The 20885-nt window shown below is 37.0% G+C and overlaps 4 protein-coding genes across 7 annotated transcripts; 2 read left to right on the plus strand and 2 right to left on the minus strand.

Moving 5' to 3' along the window:
- Window positions 1-22: 22 nt before the first annotated feature.
- On the plus strand, window positions 23-2422 carry LOC128863566 (uncharacterized). Its single transcript, XM_054102786.1, has 2 exons — window positions 23-289; window positions 1190-2422. The coding sequence occupies exons 1-2, from the start codon at window positions 171-173 to the stop codon at window positions 1947-1949; spliced, it is 879 nt and encodes a 292-aa protein (XP_053958761.1). The 5' UTR covers window positions 23-170; the 3' UTR covers window positions 1950-2422.
- A 4125-nt stretch (window positions 2423-6547) lies between these two features.
- On the minus strand, window positions 6548-8466 carry LOC128864003 (NADH dehydrogenase [ubiquinone] flavoprotein 1, mitochondrial). Its single transcript, XM_054103460.1, has 4 exons — window positions 8357-8466; window positions 7789-8145; window positions 6898-7732; window positions 6548-6834 (listed from the first exon to the last, which is right to left on the minus strand). The coding sequence occupies exons 1-4, from the start codon at window positions 8400-8402 to the stop codon at window positions 6648-6650; spliced, it is 1425 nt and encodes a 474-aa protein (XP_053959435.1). The 5' UTR covers window positions 8403-8466; the 3' UTR covers window positions 6548-6647.
- Window positions 8467-9319: 853 nt separating this feature from the next.
- LOC128863095 (E3 ubiquitin-protein ligase PPP1R11) lies at window positions 9320-10654 on the plus strand. Its single transcript, XM_054102029.1, has 4 exons — window positions 9320-9616; window positions 9671-9779; window positions 9836-9976; window positions 10035-10654. The coding sequence occupies exons 1-4, from the start codon at window positions 9539-9541 to the stop codon at window positions 10064-10066; spliced, it is 360 nt and encodes a 119-aa protein (XP_053958004.1). The 5' UTR covers window positions 9320-9538; the 3' UTR covers window positions 10067-10654.
- A 2366-nt stretch (window positions 10655-13020) lies between these two features.
- LOC128863094 (F-box/WD repeat-containing protein 5) lies at window positions 13021-16090 on the minus strand. Of its 4 annotated transcripts, XM_054102025.1 has the most exons (7): window positions 15540-16087; window positions 15223-15380; window positions 14967-15150; window positions 14123-14913; window positions 13734-14071; window positions 13527-13677; window positions 13021-13466 (listed from the first exon to the last, which is right to left on the minus strand). In XM_054102025.1, the coding sequence occupies exons 1-7, from the start codon at window positions 15823-15825 to the stop codon at window positions 13377-13379; spliced, it is 1998 nt and encodes a 665-aa protein (XP_053958000.1). In that variant the 5' UTR covers window positions 15826-16087; the 3' UTR covers window positions 13021-13376. The 4 variants fall into 4 exon arrangements, with proteins under 4 accessions (XP_053958000.1, XP_053958002.1, XP_053958001.1 ...); XM_054102027.1 differs by lacking the exon at window positions 13021-13466 and having other exon boundaries at window positions 13529-13677; window positions 13757-14071; window positions 15540-16090; XM_054102026.1 differs by lacking the exon at window positions 13021-13466 and having other exon boundaries at window positions 13529-13669; window positions 15540-16090.
- Window positions 16091-20885: the final 4795 nt, after the last annotated feature.

Genomic DNA, 20885 nt, shown 5'->3' on the forward strand with positions numbered 1-20885 from the left:
ATTCATCTGATGAAGAGTATTTTGCTTCTTCTAGTGTGATTAATGCAATTATTAACACAAAAGAGTTTGGAAAACATCCAATTACACTAAAAAGGAATGAATTTGGTGAATTTCATCATTTATATAATGATTTAAGAAAATATCCAGCTAAATTTCAACAATATACCCGAATGAAAATTGAAACATTTGATTACATTCTGGACAAGATAGGTGTGAAACTAAACAAAAACTGGACAAATTTTATTAAGGTGCCAGTAACTTCTTGCGAAAGATTGATAGTGACTCTGAGGTAAAATAATTATTTAATACTTTGTTTAATTCAATTGTATTTCATGTAATAATTTGTATTTATAAAAAAACTATTTATGTATCGAGTAATTGGTCCAATAATGGCTCACTTCCAATTTGTATGGAGGCAAATGATGAAGTGGTTGGTTCATTTGTGATTTTAATTGGCACAAATGTGCTGGACTGCAAATGTCCTGATGTGCTCAAATCAATTGAGTACACGTTCTCAGAGGAGATGCTAATTGGAGAGGAAATTGTTTCATAGCGTGAGCGTTCGTTGCGCAGTTCTGGCAAACTGTTGGCTTTGCCATACACATATTTGTACAGTGTATTCTGCATTTCCATCCTGCATAAAAATTTTTTTTCCGGCTCCAATTTCCGAATATGCGGCAGTAATGTTAAGAAAAAGGCCTCATCTTCGTCCAAGACTGTTTTTTTTTCTGAATTTCTTTTTTCAAGCAAAAGTAATTTTTTTTTTCTATTTCTAACAGTTCGGCACTGCTGCTGTTCGCAGTCCGTTTCCTCTTTGGGCATTATTCAGGGTTTGTTTCGAAGCTTTCATACATTTCCTCACTTTCCTCAACTTGTGATGTGTTGTGGACGTCTTCATTTTCATACTCCTCCACCTGACTATTCTTAAATTTCCCTGGCTTTAAATTTCCACTTAAATTTCGGTATTTCATCTGATCCTTTAAAAAAAGGAGAGACTGGAAGTATGGCCAAGTTGAAGTGATTTGTGATGCAGTGTCACCAGCATCACCAGACTTTGGTGTTGGAAACTTCCTCAGTTCACTCCGGAATTGGTCGCGCAAATATTTCCATTTTTTCTTCAAATCTTCCTCTGAAAAAGCAAATTTTTCATATTACAAACATTTTAACAAAAGACAATCTCTTTATTTAGATATTTGGCTACTGGTGCATCGTTTGCGTCGCTGGCTTTTTCGTTTAGACTTGGCAGATCAACTGTTGGACTAATTGTTAAAGAAACAACTCAAACGCTATGGGAGGAGTTATTTCCTGTCCATATGCCGCCGCCAACTAAAAAACACTTGGAAGAAGTTGCAGCGCAATACTGGAATTTATGGAACTTCCCAAATTGCATTGGTGCTATTGATGGAAAGCACATACGTATCAAGTGTCCAGCAAGTTCTGGCTCAATGTTTTATAATTACAAACATTTTTTTTCCATTGTGTTACAAGGTATTTCCGATGCCAACTGCAAATTTATTGCGATCGAAGTTGGAGGGTATGGAAAGCAAAGTGATGGTGGTACTTTCAGTTCTTCTCAAATTTATAAACTTTTAAAAACTGGGGAACTACAGGTACCGCGAAGCACAAATCTACCAAATACTAATCAAACTTTGCCATATGTGTTTCTTGGTGATGAAGCCTATCCCCTTTTGGAATGTTTATTACGGCCATATAGCAGAAAAGACTGCACTGAAGACCACGAGTATTTTAATGCGCGCCTTTCAAGGGCTAGAAAGTGCATTGAATGCGCTTTTGGACTTATAAATGCCAAATTTAGAGTTCTATGGAAACCGATAGAAACCGATCCTTCCCTTGCCGAAGTAATTATTAAGGCAATTTGCCTACTGCACAATATTATCATTGATCGAGAGCAAGGCGAATTTATTACAGGTGACAGCAAACACATATAAGTAAAACCCTACATGTATTTGTTGTTGCGTTTGGTGCAAGCATCATGTCAAAATCAGCAAGCAAATGTAAACATACGAATGTAAACATACCAATACATACAAACAAAGCATATCATTTTGACGTAAGCCATATCTACGGCGAAAAATTCAGCTGGGTGAATGCTGTCACCTATAATAAATCCACCTTGATCGAGAGGCTTTGGATGAAAACTTGAGAGAAGAAGTTGAGAAGCAAAACACAAAAGAACCGCAAAATGAATTCAATAAAACTAGCATCAAGAATGGTAGATTAATAAGAGATCACTTTTGTAACTATCTATGCCTCAATAAACTCAAATAATATGTAATATTACTTACTTGGTACTTTTATTTCTGCTGCAACTGATGTCCACAGTTTTTCCACACAAACACGATTGTGATATAATTTGTTTTTTTGGTCCCACAAAGCAGGCCGGGAAAAAATTTCAGGCAAAACTTTCCTTTACTACCACGATATATTTGAATGGGGGGCGGAGGGGGAGGAGGCGTGGCACCACCCACCCCGCCCATTAGAAAGAACAAGGTCACACCATTATAACTGTGAAAGTCCCAACCTCCTAGTGTCCCTATAGAACCCCCAGGAGAAGTTTAAAAATTAGGTTTTTTCCGACCGCATTTGCAGTTTGTACTGAAATACAGTTGAAGAGAAGAGTATACAGCAGTCGTCAACCCAACAAGCATTTGACTTAGGTTTTATATTTCATAGCACTTATGAAAACGTTGTTTTATCGTAAAAGTTATGAGTGCCGATGACGAAAATTTAGGTCAAAAATTGTCCGATTTTGCATTATTTCACTATTTATAAATTTTTTTTTTTTTGTAAAAATATTTGTTTTTGTTATATACATGTATATTTGAAATCAAAAAAGCGTCGCAGGCGAAAATTTGGACTAAAATCGCGCGATTTTTATTCCAAATTTTCAGTATTTGTTAAAATATTTGTTTTTGTAACATATATGTATATTTGAAATCAAAAAAGCGCCGCAGGCGAAAATTTGGACTAAAAATCGCGCGATTTTTATTCCAAATTTTCAGTATTTGTAAAAATATTTGTTTTTGTAATATATATGTATACATATTTGAAATGAAAAAAGCGCCGCAGGCGAAAATTTGTACTAAAAATCGCGCGATTTTTATTCCAAATTTTCAGTATTTGTAAAAATTTTTGTTTTTGTAATATATATGTATACATATTTGAAATGAAAAAAGCGCCGCAGGCGAAAATTTGTACTAAAAATCGCGCGATTTTTATTCCAAATTTTCAGTATTTGTAAAAATTTTTGTTTTTGTAATATATATGTATACATATTTGAAATCAAGAAAGCGCCGCAGGCTAAAATTTGTACTAAAAATCGCGCGATTTTTATTCCAAATTTTCAGTATTTGTAAAAATTTTTGTTTTTATAATATATATGTATATTTGAAATCAAAAAAGCGCCGCAGGCGAAAATTTGGACTAAAAATCGCGCGATTTTTTTCCAAATTTTCAGTATTTGTAAAAATATTTGTTTTTGTCATATTATGTATATTTGAAACTAAAAAAGCGCCCCTATAAATAATAAAAGAATTGTTCCCTTTTGGTTGACTGGGTTTTTCTTATTTCGCTTTGTTCTTCTCTCTCTCATCGTCCGTTTGACAGTTCGCTCCTCAAATTTATTCTGCACGGTATTACAAACGGTTAGAAGAACATTTGTAATACTAGAATTTTAATAGAATTTGGACTATTATTTAGTAAAAATAGCTTTAAATCGAATCTTAATGTAATAAAGAATGTTTATAAGTGATTTTGTTACTTTTCTGTGTTTGTATTTATGTGAAATAAGCGTCTGTAATAGGGCATTTTTTTAAGCTTATGCAAAAAAGCTGCATTTTTAACGTTAAATATTGCTATTAATTCTTAATTTCAATTTATCAAAAGTAATATAAATCAAAAGGCTGATATAGTGACTACATTTGCGTGTAATAATTTTTAAATTCGGTCCACGCACTTAGACATTATAAGCAAATATATCGTGGTAGAAAAGGAAAGCTCAGCCAAATTTCACTTATTAATTGGTCAATCTCCATTTTTGTTTATTTTTAAAACGTTAAATAAAAAATAGTTTATAAAAACTTAAAAAGACGCTTTTATTGCCAATCGAACTAAAAAGTATAAATTAAATTTTAATGACAAAGAGACCTATAATGAAGTAATAGCACTTGAAGGATCAGTCATAGTCAACTACCTCAGAACAGAATTATAAGAAAAATTAAGATACAAATAGAGTAATTTAAATTCGAGTTAAAAGCGTGGGATGCTTGATATATGTAGTAAATATTACAATCATTCTATTGGCAACTACCTATGTACAGAGGGTTATGAAAGTGAAGCAAAATGTATCCCATTTTACAACCAAATTCACCTTTCTTTTTGCCCACAGTAAAAAAAAGAAAATATTAATCCTGGCAATCCTAATAAGGATAATGGAAAACTTTTATCAAATTATTGCATTGTCATCGGTCCTTGATAGGTGTGCAAAATTTCAAGTCGATCAGATTTTTAGAAGCCAGTGAAAATTAAGCTCAAAGATTCCTTTACATGCATACATACATACATACATACATACATACATACAACCCGACCTAATAAAAGTGTGTTAAAAACAGAACTGCACTCTAAAAAGTAAACATCAACAATCCAAAAAAGCGAGCAAAACGCTTTGAAACTGTTTTCTCGCACTCATCGGCTTTGCTCTCTGCTCTTGTCGGCGCTCACTGTGTTATACACAAGCTTATTTGTATTGACTTGTATGTAACCAGTTTTATCGCACTGACAATCTTTATCGCACTGACAATCTCGGCTCGGCTTTCAGCGTTCACTCTGGCCGCACCCTAAATGTAGTTTGGAAAATTACTTTTATTCAATTCATAGTAAAAAATGTGTGAAAATAATACAAAATTAAGAATCAATTTACTTTTGCTCGATATGACCACCTTTTGCCTTGAGACGGTCCAGAAACGAATCGCAAGTTGCCCGAATGTGACTTGCAGGTATTTTGGCCCACTCGTGGGCAAAGGCTTTTTTCAGCGCTTCGAGACTGGTGAATCTTTTAGTGCGGACCTTGCTCTCCAAAATGGCAATCCATCGGATTCGCGTCTGGTTCATTTGAGAGCCATCCAGGATAAATATATATATATAATTGGCGCGTACACCCTTGTTTTGGGTGTTTAGCTGAGCTCCTCCTCCAATTTGTGGCGTGCGTCTTGATGTTGTTCCACAAATGGAAAGACCAACAGTTTCAAGCCGACTCCGAACGGCATATGTACATTTTTTTTTCTTCCCTATAATATTTCGCATTTACCTTGACGCAAGGCTCGATGAAAACGATTGGAGAGCGCTCGTCTGCAGTTATAGCGGCACAAACCATTACCTGTGGCGGGTCAGGGGGCAGCACCCAATGTGGCCAATCGATGACTTTACGAATTGCTCCATTTGAAAAATTTTCTCCTTAGAAAACCGTCATTAGCTGACTAAAAGGCAGCTGATGCCCGTGTATATGGGAGCGGTCTGAAATTGGTTAAACTCCGAGTGCCGGACCCTGTATAAAATAAATGTTTATATACCAAGTGAACATTTGTGATTCTTATTAACGTCGGTAAAATAACTCTGATAAGCGTGTAAATATAAAAAAACGGGTCCTTGAATATACAGGGTGGGCCATATAGCGTATGCATTTTGAACCACCTATTTTTTTGAGAATGGTAACACAAATGACATGTCAAATGTGTTCATAATTTACTTAAAGGTTTGACATTTACGAAATGGGACGCTATATGCTTGAACAAAATTGGAAAGTATTGAAAACCTTTTTCCAAAGTGGTGAGTCTTCTTCTTTTCTGATGAAGCTCATTTTCACATCGGTGGCTACGTCAATAAGCAAAATTGTCGGATTTGGGGCTCAGAAAATCCACACGTTACTGTAGAGAAGCAAATGCATCCACAACGAGTCACTGTTTGGTGCGGTTTTTGGTCTGGCGGCATCATCGGGCCCTTTTTTTTCGAAAATGAGCGAGGAGCCGCGGTACAGTAAATGGCGAGCCTTACCGTGACATGCTCAACGAGTTGTTTCCAAAAATTGAAGGGGATGACATTGACGACATTTGGTTTCAACAGCGATTGTGATTTAAGCCCGTTGGACTATTTTTTGTGGAGAGCCGTTAAGGACAAATGCTATGCAAGCCATCCAGAGACGATTGATGCTTTAAAACACGACATCAAAGTTGCCATTCATAAAATTGGAGCCCAAACAATCGAAAATGTGCTTAAAAATTGGGTTGATCAAATGGCCTACTGTAAGGCCACTCGTGGCAGTCATTTGAACGATATTATTTTTCATTCATAAATGACAATGTTCAATCTTCAAAATAAAAAAAAAAGTTTGAAAAAATATTGATCTGCTCTTTTTTTATACCCGATTCAAAAAGCAAATTTTACATGGCCCACCCTGTAGAAACTGCAACCCAAATTTTGTAATTTTTGCGGCTCTTTGATTATTTGCTTTGATTCAAGCAACTTAATATCATTTAACATAGCTCCTTTGAGGATAACATATATTTTTTACCAGCAAAATATGCAAACTAGTACATTTATAAAGAGATATTGAAATTTAATAACTTTATTTAGTTAATTGCTCTATTAGCATATTTCTTCATTCGCTCTTCTATTTCAGGTCGGAAATGCCGTATAAGTCCTTGTACAGGCCAAGCGGCACCATCAGCTAAAGCACAAATTGTATGACCCTCAATTTGTTTGGATATCTCCCATAGCATATCAATTTCCTCGGGTTGACCATTGCCGGCAACAAAACTGAAATATAATAACAAATTTTATACAATTGATTATGTTTTCGGAAATCAATGTCGCCAGTACCGCTTCATTATTTTATGCATCCATATAATACCCTCGCGACATGGTGTACATTGCCCACAGCTTTCGTGACGATAGAACGCAGTCAAACGTTCAATGGCCTTAATGATGTCTGTAGACTTATCCATAACTATAAGCGCAGCTGTTCCCAATGAAGTCTGAGCAGCAATTAGACCATCAAAATCCATTAACACATCGTCACAAACTTTTTTGGGGATTACGGGTGTAGATGAGCCTCCGGGAATTACACCAAGTAAGTTATCCCATCCACCTCGAATGCCACCAGCATGACGTTCAATTAATTCCTTGAGTGGGATCGACATTTCCTCTTCAATTGTACATGGCTTGTTGACATGACCAGAAATATTAAATAATTTTGTTCCCGAGTTACGAGTACGGCCAAAACTTGCAAACCAAGCACCTCCTCGTCGCATTATTGTAGGAGCAACTGCTATAGTCTCCACATTATTTACAGTGGTGGGGCACCCAAACACACCAACATCAGCTGGAAATGGGGGCTTTAGTCGAGGTTTTCCTTGCTTGCCTTCAAGCGATTCAATTAATGCAGTTTCTTCGCCACAAATATAAGCGCCTGCACCTCGATGCATGAATACATCGAAATCATATCCAGAGCCGCAAGCATTTTTTCCAATTAAACCGGCTTGATATGCTTCGGCGATAGCCAACTGCATGTTGGAAGCCTCATTGTAGAATTCACCGCGAATATATATGTAGGCAGCACGTGCGCCCATCGCAAGGCCAGCAACTAAGCAACCTTCAACCAGCTTATGAGGATCATGGCGCATAATTTCACGATCTTTGCATGTACCTGGCTCTCCTGCAAGGTATACAAATAAGTTGTGTTCATGATTATATAGTTTTGTAGAAATATACCTTCATCAGCGTTCACAACCAAGTATTTGGGACGTCCATCCGATGGTTTATTCATAAAAGACCATTTCATACCAGAAGGAAAGCCGGCACCTCCGCGTCCACGAAGACCAGATGTTTTCAATTCATTGATTATCCAATCAGATCCCTTCAACAAGATTTCCTTTGTCTTATACCAATCACCACGTTTAAGTGCTCCTTTTAGACGCCAATCATGACGTCCATACAAATTTGTGAAAATACGGTCTTGATCGGCCAGTGAACCAAACTTAGTTCTTGTTTGCGGAGGTGGTGTTCCTGGCGGCGGCGCAGCCGTGCCCTGTAAACGGCGTTGTGCTACAACAGGCAGACTGGAACATGCTAAGATTATACAAAAAATTTAATGAAACGATTGTTTCTATTTCTCACGGCAATGTTTTTTTTAGCGATACCATTTAAATTACATAATTTCACTTATAGGAAATTCACTGTTTTTAGGTTTGCAAAGAACTCGCACATACCCTTACGCAAAGATACGAATTTCAAACCACCCTACAAACCTTTTAATTTTTACAGCAATTAAAATTCTTACCAAAATGTTTTTGAAGAAAATTTATCCTCACTAGCGCCCCAACCATTTTCGCAAAGTTTTGTCAAATAGTCATCTATGGATTTGTGACCAAAAAAAACATATATGTCACATCTGATCAGCGTTACCATTCGGACAGAATTCTATGAAAAATAGAAATTTCGCAACAAAATTACCGTAACGAATTTGAGCATTTCATTAAAACGGTATTATGCGGCGTTCACTCTGAACTTTAAAGCAAGGCATACACGAGGAATACGGTTTCAAACCTAAGTTACAAACATGGCTGATAGCTGTGGTAACATTGTATTATTTTGAACTATAAGGTTGTACTACATGTACACATGCTTCCATACTTTTTGAGAAATCGATTGAATATAATTATAGTGAGCAAGAAAAAAGTACTTCCTGAAGCTTCTTTGGTAAACCAACATTCTTTGTGGGAGGCACGATGTAAAGAATACAGAAGGTTGCAACTTCGGAAAACCGTTACTTTATTTTTCGCGAATTTTACTATTGACTGTCGTCAGTAGAGAAAATGAACAAGCCTATGTTATATAATATATTTTTTTTAATGCCTTCCAACTGAAAGTGCGGAAGGAAAAATGTTAATACTCCTTAAATAAGAGAAAAGGTATATAGTATGTGAACAAAAATGGGTAGAATTCGTTTGGAATAAAAGAAATGATTTTATGTAAAGTATTGCTACTATACAGTATTTCACAACTAGAAGAGACATATGACTCTGAATGCAAGTAAATGAACACTTAGTAAATGCAGCATCATGAAGACATTTCGAAAAACCGATGTTCGAAAGTGCTACATACTCATTTAAGTTTTCGCATGAACGCTACATAATATTAACCGGGCATTGGGAACACAGGCTAATGATATTTTATATGTATATTTTTAAAAGTTGAAGGTATCTTTTTGTTTTATAATGTGGCAACTACATTCGTATTTCACAAATTGACTACCAGCTGTAGTATAAAAAAATTTTGTGTGTGGTGGACGAATTAGAATTTTCCGTATTATATATCTGCTTACTTATCCGCTTTCGTTTTTAATCAATCTTTTAAGGGCAAGTTTTAAGGAGATTTTTGTTATAAGCATCTATTAAACCGTGACCAAGTTGAGATTACGTATACAAAAATATATGCGCAATAAATCAAGATATACAATATAATGGAAGCGATCGCTGGTCGTGACTCTGCAACTGAGATTGTTGTAGTAAATGATGCACCCTCTGCAGATGTATTAGATGTAAGAGGATATATTTAATGTAATATAAAATATTCACATTTTTGCTTAATTTAGTCAGCACCAGTTCTCCGCCTACGGTTAAAAAAACCCAAACCGGACCGACAAGTTGCCTGGCGTGAAGGCACAGTGGATAACGAAGATATGGGAAAGAAAAAATCCAAGTGTGAGCAATATTGAAAGATAAAATTGGTTTTATCTTATCCTACTGTTAAATTTTAGGTTGCTGTATATATAAAAAACCTTTAAATTTCGGCGAAAGCTCTTCTTCAGACGATGAGGAATGTGAACACTGTTTTGGCCATCCTGAAAAACGTCGAAAAAATTTAAATCAACATAAAACTCATGAACACAAAGACCTCGGTAACCAAGACGACAGTAATATAAAATAACAATGATGAAGCTTGTTCTCAATCTTCAGTAGGTGACGATGGAAACCCATCTTCTCAATAGGCAGCCATGCTTCAGCAAAACCCTTTTGACACTATGATAAGCAACTTGAAGTTTGTTGACAGTATTGACAAAGTAAAGGTCTGCTTTATGCCATTGTTTCATTCAATTTGGTGAGAACACAGAATTGAATTAAATAATGATTATGCCGCTGAAGCACTCATATACTTAAAACCATGAAACTTTATTTTTTGTTTTTCTGTTTAATGTTTGAGCTTATAGGTATGAGTGTACAGTGAGTATTTATGTATCACGCAAATGAAATGAAATTTGACACGCTTTTTGATCGCTAGTTAGAGCTAAGTGCACTAAATTTAACATTTTAAAGTAAACGTTGGATTATTGTTTTTATTTTGATAATTGTCTAAATGTAATACACTGGCCTTTTCAACAAAAAAGATTGCTCTTTTTGGTAAACGTTAAATTTTACAATACGATGCATTCTTCGCACCTTCCCATGCTGGGCATATCTCTCGCTTTCTTCAATACTGTCATAACTCAAGAACCCAAAATTTCGAGAAAATCTGCTTCAAAGTTTTCAATTTACTGATGCCTCCCTAAGTAATAGTAAATATATTTTTATCACGAAGAGTTTGTGGTATTTTTGTATTATGACACTATTGAAGTAAATGAGCTACATGTACCGAGGGTCACAGCCAGATTGATGCGGAAATCACTTATGGCAATATTAAGTTAAAATCTGCCAAATATTTTACCTCAACAGTTTTTTTTTAATTATTTAGTTTCATATATTTATGGGCACAAAACCCGTAATAAGCCATTTTTTCTCCCGAAAACCTCATATAGTATAACTAAGGATAAGAACCTCTGGAACACCATAACTCTTGCTGACGAAAGCAAGTTAAACCTTTTCAGATCAGACGTTAAAAATTTTGTTTGGAGAAAACCGAATGCAGAGCTACAGCCGCAAAATCTGCATAGCATAGTCAAACACACAGGACACAGGCACAAATATTCGAATATTACACAAAATTTAACAATTGCCAGCTTTGAATGTAATTGATAAAGATAAAGAAATTAACACTTAAAAAGTGTTAATAAAAGAAGAATGCACATGATTTCTTCTTAATATACTAAGAACTTGGTTCAATCGGTTCCAAAGGGGCTCCAAGCTTTTATTGACAGAAGAGGAAACCCTACAAAATATTAGTTTAAATTAAGGTTTTTTTACCATAATAGTTAAAATGTTTTTTAATACTTTACGGAATCCACTGTCCTCCGAAGTGCTTCCTATCTTTTGAAAGAATTCTTATCAAGGCGAGGTTATATATACCTGCCGTTGTGTGTTTTACAATTTTTGTGTACGTCTTGATGAGCATAAACAGAAATACGGTTGGAGATTTCCCCTTCCTGCCGAGGCGACCGCTTTTGGGGGGAAAAACCTACTACACTCTTTGTGGATAATTTGTCTTGTGGAGAAGGTCTTATTTATGGCGCGCGTCTTGATGTTTTCCCCTAATGGAGGATCCTACAGTTTTACCATTGTTTCGTACCCGGGGTTTCTAATCCAGACACTTCCAAACGGCAGTCACGTACCAAGCCATTCGGCTACGGCTTCCGGTAGGTGCCCTTATGCTATACTTAAATTTGTGTTGGCAATCCTTATATCCGTCCCGAGAATTATCCATAGTTCAGTATTGCCTTATAAGATTGCTATATTAGTGACCCAAGCTGCTTTTGCGTGGATTGAAATGCTTACGTCAGCTCATCAACGGTTGATTCGAGTTGTAGCTCTGAGTTAATTTGGTTAGCCGGTATTGTCTCGAACCTACCCCAGCTTATGCGTCTACGATTTCCAAAATGCTTGCACGGTGTAATTGTCATTGAAGTACTCCCAGACTTTTAAGACTTGTGCCTGAATTCGAAATCGGCGTCTTTTTGTTTTTGACATTTTCAAATCGTATGTTTCTTGCGGCAACTTCCTCGACATAATAACTTTGTTTACAAGTTCTTTTTTGCTTCCATTATTATTAAATACCCTTTTCTGGTTGTTATTTTACGTTGTTTCACTATGTTTTTTTGTTTTGGTTTACTTCTGTTTGACAGCTAATTTCAATAAAAAGGCGGAATTAGTTCGCAGGCTGATTGATATTGAATTACTTGAGGTATGAGGTAGAGGGGATTAACTCTTGTATGACGAATTAAGTAATTCGAAAAATAATTGGGCAGTGAATTATGAATGAGAGAGCGAATTACGTGCCTTGGCAACGTATCATAAAACTGTAAGTATTTAGTTTTAGTTATTAAAATGTATTAAGTAAACACCAATTCTCGGGGGGAAGTATAAAACACAAAAGGTAGAAGAAACTTTAATAAACAGATTTAGCAAAGTAGTCACGGCCCATCGCAAAAATGATCGATGAGGCGTTGAGGACTTCTGTGGCATTAGGAATGTCAATTCCGAATCGTTTGAGTAAATTAATACAAACAAATGTTCCACTTTTGGATCAGCAACAGAGAGTCGTGTCTATACATTAATAACAGCGGTCAACGACGGTCCGATTGATGATAAACGGTTCACTAGGCAGGGCTACTTTACTGGGCCGGCAGCCCTTTATCGGGGAAAACCCAAGTAATTCCGGTAACGTAGAACCAATTCGACGATTTTCGCCAAACTCTGCCAGTCATTCCGAAACTAAACTTACTTGAAGTAATCGAATTTGTGGAGATTTGTTAAAACTTTCAAATTTACCACAAATATGCGAAGTATATTGTAAAATGTCCCAACAATTGCTAGACATTGACAATGGAAAAATTCAGGTTGACGATTTCACTAGCCTCATTTCGTTTCCATCTAATTTGGCCAATTCGTGAAGAAGAATTCACAACGAAAGAGTTCCAAATTATCAGCACAAAGTCAATCGTTAGAAGTGTATCGAGTAATCCTACAGATCCCCTTTTTTGCCATGTTCAGTTATACGTGGCGTGCTCAAGAGTCGATTAAAAACAAAAAGTATAATTTATCACCAAGCGTTAAGATGAAAGTATTATAAACACAAATAAATATTTTTAAAACAATTAAATTTCAGTTAATTAATTAATTATGCTGAATTCAAAATCGCACTGAAATTGTTTCGTATAGATTCTCGCAAATTTTAGGGAAGATTCGTTTAGATAGTTCCTCTCTCCACGAAGGTACTGAGCATATATGTACATAGAGGTGCACAATGAAAAACAGTTTCAGAGATATGAACGAAAATTCAATCACGTTAGCGTATTCAGAAATTCATCTTTACATTCAATGTTAAAATTTGCACAGGCGACGACGGGCGTGAGCTAGCTGCTAGAGCTGTTATACAAAACGTTTCTTTAGTTCGAATACTTCGGATGTATTCGAAGGTTCGATATTGTATTCCTTTGCTTTTGCCCGGGACCTCCAAATCTAAGATACAGATAAAAGACTTGAAAACAATATTTACTTTTAACGATAATAAGAAAGCACCTTAATAGTGTAATCATCACTAGTAGTAACAAGCATCTCTGGGTCGCGAGGGTTGAATGCTACGCTATTCACTACGTCCGCATGTCTATACTTGGTAAGGCATATACCATAAAACCGATCCCAAAGGTAAGCATGCATATCTTCTGCTCCGCTAAAAAGTAAGTACTTATAAGCACTTCACAATTTTTGATTAATATAAAATATTACCTTCCGACATAATTTTCACTTACGTCGAGAAATATAAAAAAACATTCGGTGCTTGGTGTATAGGCTTTATGAGCACGAAGCATGTTACCAACACGTTTAAGCGTCATCAAATCAATAACATGAATGTCAATTTCCTGTGCAATAGGCGGTGGCTCCAGCGCATTAGTTATAATATAATTCTTCGGCCAAGGTCGTGTATTCACATATAAATAACGATGATCAGGACTTAACGCCATACCAATTATGTGCCCATGTAAGTCTATTACTTTATCTACATTGTCAAATAAGTGAGCAACTGACTCGTAATCCCACCAATCGGGATCCGCCCGTAGTTGGTTCTAAAAATCACAGATGAGAAAATGTATTACAAGGAAATATCTGCTTCTTACTTCTCTTTCTGCAGCTTTTTTGGCAGCTATTCTTTCTTTTAGCGAAGGTCCTGGGTCGAGTTTCTTTGGAAATGTCACATTTTTTATACGCTTTATTCCAATTTGATGTGGAGTATATGTTTTCGAGCCTGTAGAGAATATTAAGTATTTAGGGACAGCGCTCTCCATTTCGTCGTCATAATCATCTGAACACTCCATTCCATCAGAGTCGTCTGATGAATTCCCATTCTCATTTTCCGTTGGGTATTCACGCCGATATTCATCTAAATATCGAATAGTCGCATCGTTATGATTAAGCGCAATTTTTACGGACCCAACCGTTCTATTTGAGGTCGATGAAGTCTGTTGAAGAATATCCAATAGGTTTTCGGGCGATGCGCTACGCTGCGATCGACGCAATGTGGCTGCATGTGAGAGTGGATTCCCTACAGAACTAGAAGATGATGGCTTTGTTTCATCTATATCAACGAAGTCACTGGAAGTCTGTTTCAAATTGTTGGATGCATTGTTCTCGGTCAAGGGATCATTCGAATCGTCTAACCATGGACACTTGGCAACCATTATGGCCCGTACGGAACTTGCATTTCTATTATAGAACTTATACAACTTGTTCATTATTGGTACGTGCTCGGAATCAACTTCTTGATTGGCTTTGTTTAGCCATAGCTCAGAATAGCTTAGAAGATGCGCGAGCCAATGCAAATCTCCCGATATTAAATATTGATCGCTGAACCATGTACCGAATATGTCGTACGGACGATTTACCACACGGCACCGTAAACGTGATTCATCTAATAAATGCGAAATATTAAATTTAGAACAAAGTATTAAAGAACATAAAAACCTTTGCCGTCTACCGTAAACACAGCAATTTCACCCGATGTACTGTGCGGCGATCCGAAATGAACGCCGGATACGAGAAGTAGTGTGTCACTTTGGTTGAATTGCGAATATTGCGTATATTTCCAGCTGAATTGTTTCATGTTGTGAGAGTACCTTTCTGTACAAGGATGAATTGAGTTCCAGACCTTGCAATAACGAAAGTTAGTTACTTGACAAATAAGTGGAATTCGTAGTCCCACACATCACAATATACATACGATTACGTAACCATCTTTAGAGCAAGTAGCAAACATTTCACCGTTGTGTGAGAAGCTCACATGGAGTACCTGATGTGTATGGCCTTCAATACGCTGTGCTTGTACATAGGGTATATTCCAGCTCAGACGTTTATATTCACTTTTCCACGACTCTGCTCCTATACGAGTTACGAACCAACAAGGAAAAAAATGATTTCAAAAATCTGTGGGTTAACGCAATGGAATACAAAAAATACGTTACTACTGTAACAATACATAAACTTCCTCAGAGCCAACTTATTGTGCGGAAACAAACTTCGATTGACCTACAAACGTACCTGGCTTGAGTCTTAACGTCGAATCTACATTATAATGCAGCAAAAATTTCCGCTTCCACATGAGCTCGTCATTTGCTAGATTGTGCCAGCGCTTGCATGTGGCTCCGGCATTTAGTAAGTCTTTTATTGGTAACATCCAATATATCCGAAATAGTATTGGCTCTGGTATGGACCACCATTTTAACTCCTCTATTCCAATAGCGCATCCAAAACTATCATCATCGTCAATACTGTCGATTTCGCTTTTTTCGAGAGCCTCGGACAATATGCCACTATTGTCATCCATGGAGACAAATAGTCACAGTATTTCCTAATTCAAGCACACTTTATAACAAAAGTAATGTGGTACGTTTTGTATGGCTTTATGAAAATTTTTCCAAGCCTACATATTCACTTGTCTATCACAGGGCTACATTAGTTCAAAAGTTATAATTTAGTAGTGTAAAACTAAACAACGCAAAATAAGTGGACAAAAATAACTTTCTCTTGGCGCCGCGATTTTGTGACCAAAAATAAATAAAAACAAATATAGCGAGCGAATACAGCTGAATGTCAACAAGTTTCAACGAGTTAATTGGGTGAAAATGAGTACGTTTCTTTACGAGTAGATGCAGCTGTATTCATTCATTTTCATTATATGGCAACATTTCGAAAACGTTTCATTCGCGTTGCCGAAATCTGTCAACAGGTACCCCTCATTTTTGGCATAGGCTAGAAAATATTAGTTTTTTGGCCTGTTAGAACGCAACATTTTGAAAAAATAGTACGTAACCACACGCAACTCCATGAATATACCGAGAAAATAGTACGAAAACTTGGCAACATCGGTCAAAATGAAGCACTACGGGGAAATAAAACGCTTTCAACACACCATTTTGTTAAATAGTTAACATACCTAAATTTAGGCAGCTATTGCAAATATCAATTGTGGTACTAAACGCAATTTTACAATTTTTTTTTTGCAATTTTGTTTAAATTTCAAAGTGACCTGCTTTTCATAGTTTGTTCACAATCACGTTGAAATTCGAACATTCAAACCACGACATATTAAGGGAGTAGTAGTGGAGCTGCTAATTCGGCTTTTTTTTTATATTTTGTCAAACTTTGTTAACATTTTACTTTGTTGTAGTCCAGAGAATTCAAAGAATAAACAAATACACGCCACTGCTGTTTTTGCTCTACAGCTTCTACCTTGTAAATATGTATTACCACCAAATAGAAAACACAAAATGCATGTAAATGTTCATCTCTAACAAAATGTTCTCTAACAAATTGGAGATTCCATGTTTTAATCGCTCTAATAATATATATATATAATAAAAAATGGATGAATAAGATCTCATTTTACAAAGGAACATAGAAATTGGCAAATATTCATACGCATCGGGAAATACAGTCGGCAATTAATCAATTTGATTGCCTATAGAAGCCAAAAAGAGTGACAGAGACAGAATGTATGATACTTACATTAGCGAGAATACACTGCAGTTAATTCTGTTAACTAGCAGCTCTCAATTTTCTCGGCTGTCGGCTGCATTTTAAAGAAAAAAAAGCATGCATTTAACATTTCATTTGTGATACAATGTACTTATTTATGGATAAGTAATCAAACAGTTACTTTTAATTTTGTCTTAATATCAACTTGAAGCTGTTTTGCTTATTTTATACATATTTTGCTTACTGTACTTAACTTTTTAGAGTTTGTATAAAAAAGAAACTGGATATTTTTCCAACCAAACCAATTGCAATTTAACAGTTAAATTGAAATTTAACAGTACACTCATACCTGTGCTGGGATGCTTTGTTTCAACGCCAGCTACATACATATATAAAAATAGTTATAGAAATTACACACCACTTTTCGTTTAATATGCATATTCGTCTTATAATATTATATACCTATAACCAAGTTCATACAAAATAAATCGATTTAAAATGTGTTCTATCATATGGAAGTGCCATTATATAACATTTCTAACCAATTAGTAAATAATTTTTATCCTTCAAAATTAAGTAGTAACTATATCTAGAAATTTTAATGTTTTTGGTTTGATACGCAAATGGAAATTTTTTATTTAATTTATCATAGAACAATATTCATATGTACGGATATTGTTTGTCGGAATAGTGCCATAATTCGGGGCGGAATGGCAAATTGAAAAGTTTCAGACCGGTTTCCACGATGTTATATATAATATTTTGAACATAACGTTCTTCAAGCAAATGCACGATATGTGCAAGTATGTGTTTCTATGATAATAAACTAAACGCTTCTAGCTTTGCTCAGACATACATGCGTACATATGTATGTACATACATGCGAAATATCACCTACAAAATAAAAACATGTCAAATGTTTAGCTTCAAAAGAACGGTCAGGGTTACGCTATAGCGATTTTAAACTAGTCTTTCATGTTTAAAAATGTTTAAAAGTGCATATGTATAAATTAATCAATTCGTGATTCTGGCAATGCAACAATCCAATGAGGCAGAAGCGACCTTCACTGAATTTTGCTGCGGCGCATTTGCAGATTAAATAAAAAACTAAAAATAAACAAAAGTTATTCACGAAAAAACCTGTTTGTTTCAAAGTTAAAGCGCCTGGGTGAAATGCGCCACTCAAATGTGATTCTTATTATTTTTATTATTATGTTATTGTTATTAAGTAAACGAAGGGATTTTTCCACAGTCCAATTAAAGTACAAAATGGTACTACCAACGCAAAATAAGAAGCTCAGAGATCTCGTCGGCAAGTTGGGTTTTCAAATAGATGAGATCATCCGTTATTGTGAACCGCGGCACAACGTGCATGACGATATCAAAAAACAGTGCAGGATAATTAAGCGCTGGCATATGGAGCTAGTTATGCAAGTCGAGGCGGACCAGAAGCCATCATGTTCTGTTCCAATGAGCAAGACGGTGGAAGTCCAAACAACAGCCGACAGCCGTGCCATAGCTACACAAAGTCCACCACAAAGTGGTAAGCGATTCAGGGCTCAATCGAGTCCCAAGGAAAATTCGCAAGACCTTGAGAAGATTCCGCAGGCAAAAAAAGGAGGGCTGTAGCCTCAGCGGAGAAACAAGAGCAATAGGTAAGGACAACGCAAAAGGAGCAATAGTGGACGAAAGCTCGCAGGCAGAAGAAAGGCAAAAAGGGAATAGCAATAAAACCAAGGGCAGATGCCTTTATAATCGCAAAAACGTCTGACGGTAGTTCCTACGCGAAGATATTGAAGGCAGTAAATTCCTACTCCGTGCTAAAGGAATTTAGCGAGGAGGTGAGAACGATTCGGCCAACACAGAAAGGACGACTCCTTATAGAGTTAAAGCACCGAAGTGAAATCAACGCCTCCAAATATATATATGGCTACATGGTCACAGTGCAGATTAGAGACCTAATATTGGAGCTAAGTTCGACAGATGAAATATTGGATGCCATGGTGGAGCAAGTGCATAATAAAAGGCCAGACAAAGGTGCTATAAAGAGTACCTGCGCAGCATTTGGAGGTCCCCACGCTGTTGACATACAGCTTCCGGCAGAAGAGCACCCTAGCTTTGGGACATTTAAGAGTTGGCTGAATAAGATGTCGAGTCTCGGAAGAAGTGTCGCCCAAGCACTGCTATAGATGTTGGGGATATGGATACGTTGTCACAGCCTGCAAGGAGCCTGATCGCACTAAACAGTGCACTGCAGCAAAAAGAGAAATGTGCATTATGCAAAGGCGCACATGCAGCCGGAAGTGCAAAGTGTCCGCTTTACCAAGAGGCTGTGAGAACGCGAAAACCATGAAACTATTGCAGCTTAATATCAACCACAGCAAAACGGCACAGGGCCTCTTAGACCAATTGGTGACGGAGAAAAAGATTGATGCGGTGCTTTTATCGGAGCCGGTACCACCTAAACACACGTGTGATTGGACGGCAATAAAAAAGAATCTTGCTGCGATTTGGGTAACTAGAGACAAAAGTGCTCAACGTAGGATGACGGCAGAATACCTGGGTTAAGGTACAAAACACCTACCTAGTGAGCTGTTACGCGCCTCCTCGCTGGTCAATCGAATAATTTGAAAGAATGCTATCACTTATGGAAACAGAGCTGAGCGGAAAACGACTAATAGTAATTACTGGAGACTTCAACGCGTGGTCAACCACATTTCCACGAAGCATTCGCGAGCATGAATATAGTACTTCTGAACGATCCCGGAGTACGCACATCCGACAATGGGAGAGGGCAATCTGTTATTGATTTAGCCTTTGCAGATCGTGCGACTGCGTCAAAACTTAGGTGGAAACTGGCGCAAGATATTCACACCCATAGCGATCATTTTTCCATTGTACTGGCGACCAATATAGCTGCGAGTAAACCTCGCCACACCAAAGCCCAGCAGCTTGCGTGGAAACGAGGGTGTTTCAAAGAAAGCGCTTTCCGCAGAGCATGGCAAAGCCGCGAAATAGAGTCCGATTCAGCAGAGATGATGGCAGGACTTATAGAGAAGCGACTAATGGCAGCATGTGATGCAGCAATGCCCAGATGCAAATCTTATAGCAGAAGACAACCGGTCTACTGGTGGTCAGATGAAATAGCAGATCTGCGAGAAATATGCAAAAAGGCGAGAAGGAGATTGCAGAGAGCAAGGGGCAGACCGTTTTTCGAACAACGTCATGAAAAATTCGAGCGCAACGCCGAAAACTAAGAAAATCCATTGAAGCGAGTAGTGCTTTTAAGACCGCGGTTCGTGCAAATCCAATTGTGTTTTCTAACCTTTATAGCAGGTGTTTGGCCGAATGCACGTTCCCCATGAGTTGGAAAAAACCGCGCTTAGTCCTACTGTTGAAGCCAGGTAAGCAACTTGACCAGCCGACAGCGTACAGGCCTCTCTGCATGGTCGACACTATTGGAAAGGTCTTTGAGCGCATAATAAGTGAGCGATTACAGGAACATTTAGAAGGGCCTGGCGGACTGTCTCACAACCAGTTCGGATTCCGAAAAGCCAGATCTACAATCGATGCTATAAAAAAGGTGGTTGATATTGCAAAGAATGCTGTCAATAAGGGGGAAAATGCGCAGTGATTACGACGTGATTTTACGACGTAAAAAATGCGTTTAACTCTGCAAACTTGAAGAACATCCTCTCCGCACTCAGCGAGTCCTGTTTTACAATATAGAAGAAGGTCCAAAAAGATACATAGTAACGGGGGGTGTCCCACAAGGATCCGTTCTAGGGTCAACACTGTGAAATGCAATGTAAGACGGGATTCTTAAGATTATGATGCCAGCAAACGTAACTGTGCGGGGTTACGCAGATGATATTGTTCTAGTGGTAACTGATAAACGTAAAAACTGCT

This window comes from Anastrepha ludens, chromosome 5, assembly GCF_028408465.1.
Source record: "Anastrepha ludens isolate Willacy chromosome 5, idAnaLude1.1, whole genome shotgun sequence".
NCBI classification, from domain to species: domain Eukaryota; kingdom Metazoa; phylum Arthropoda; class Insecta; order Diptera; family Tephritidae; genus Anastrepha; species Anastrepha ludens.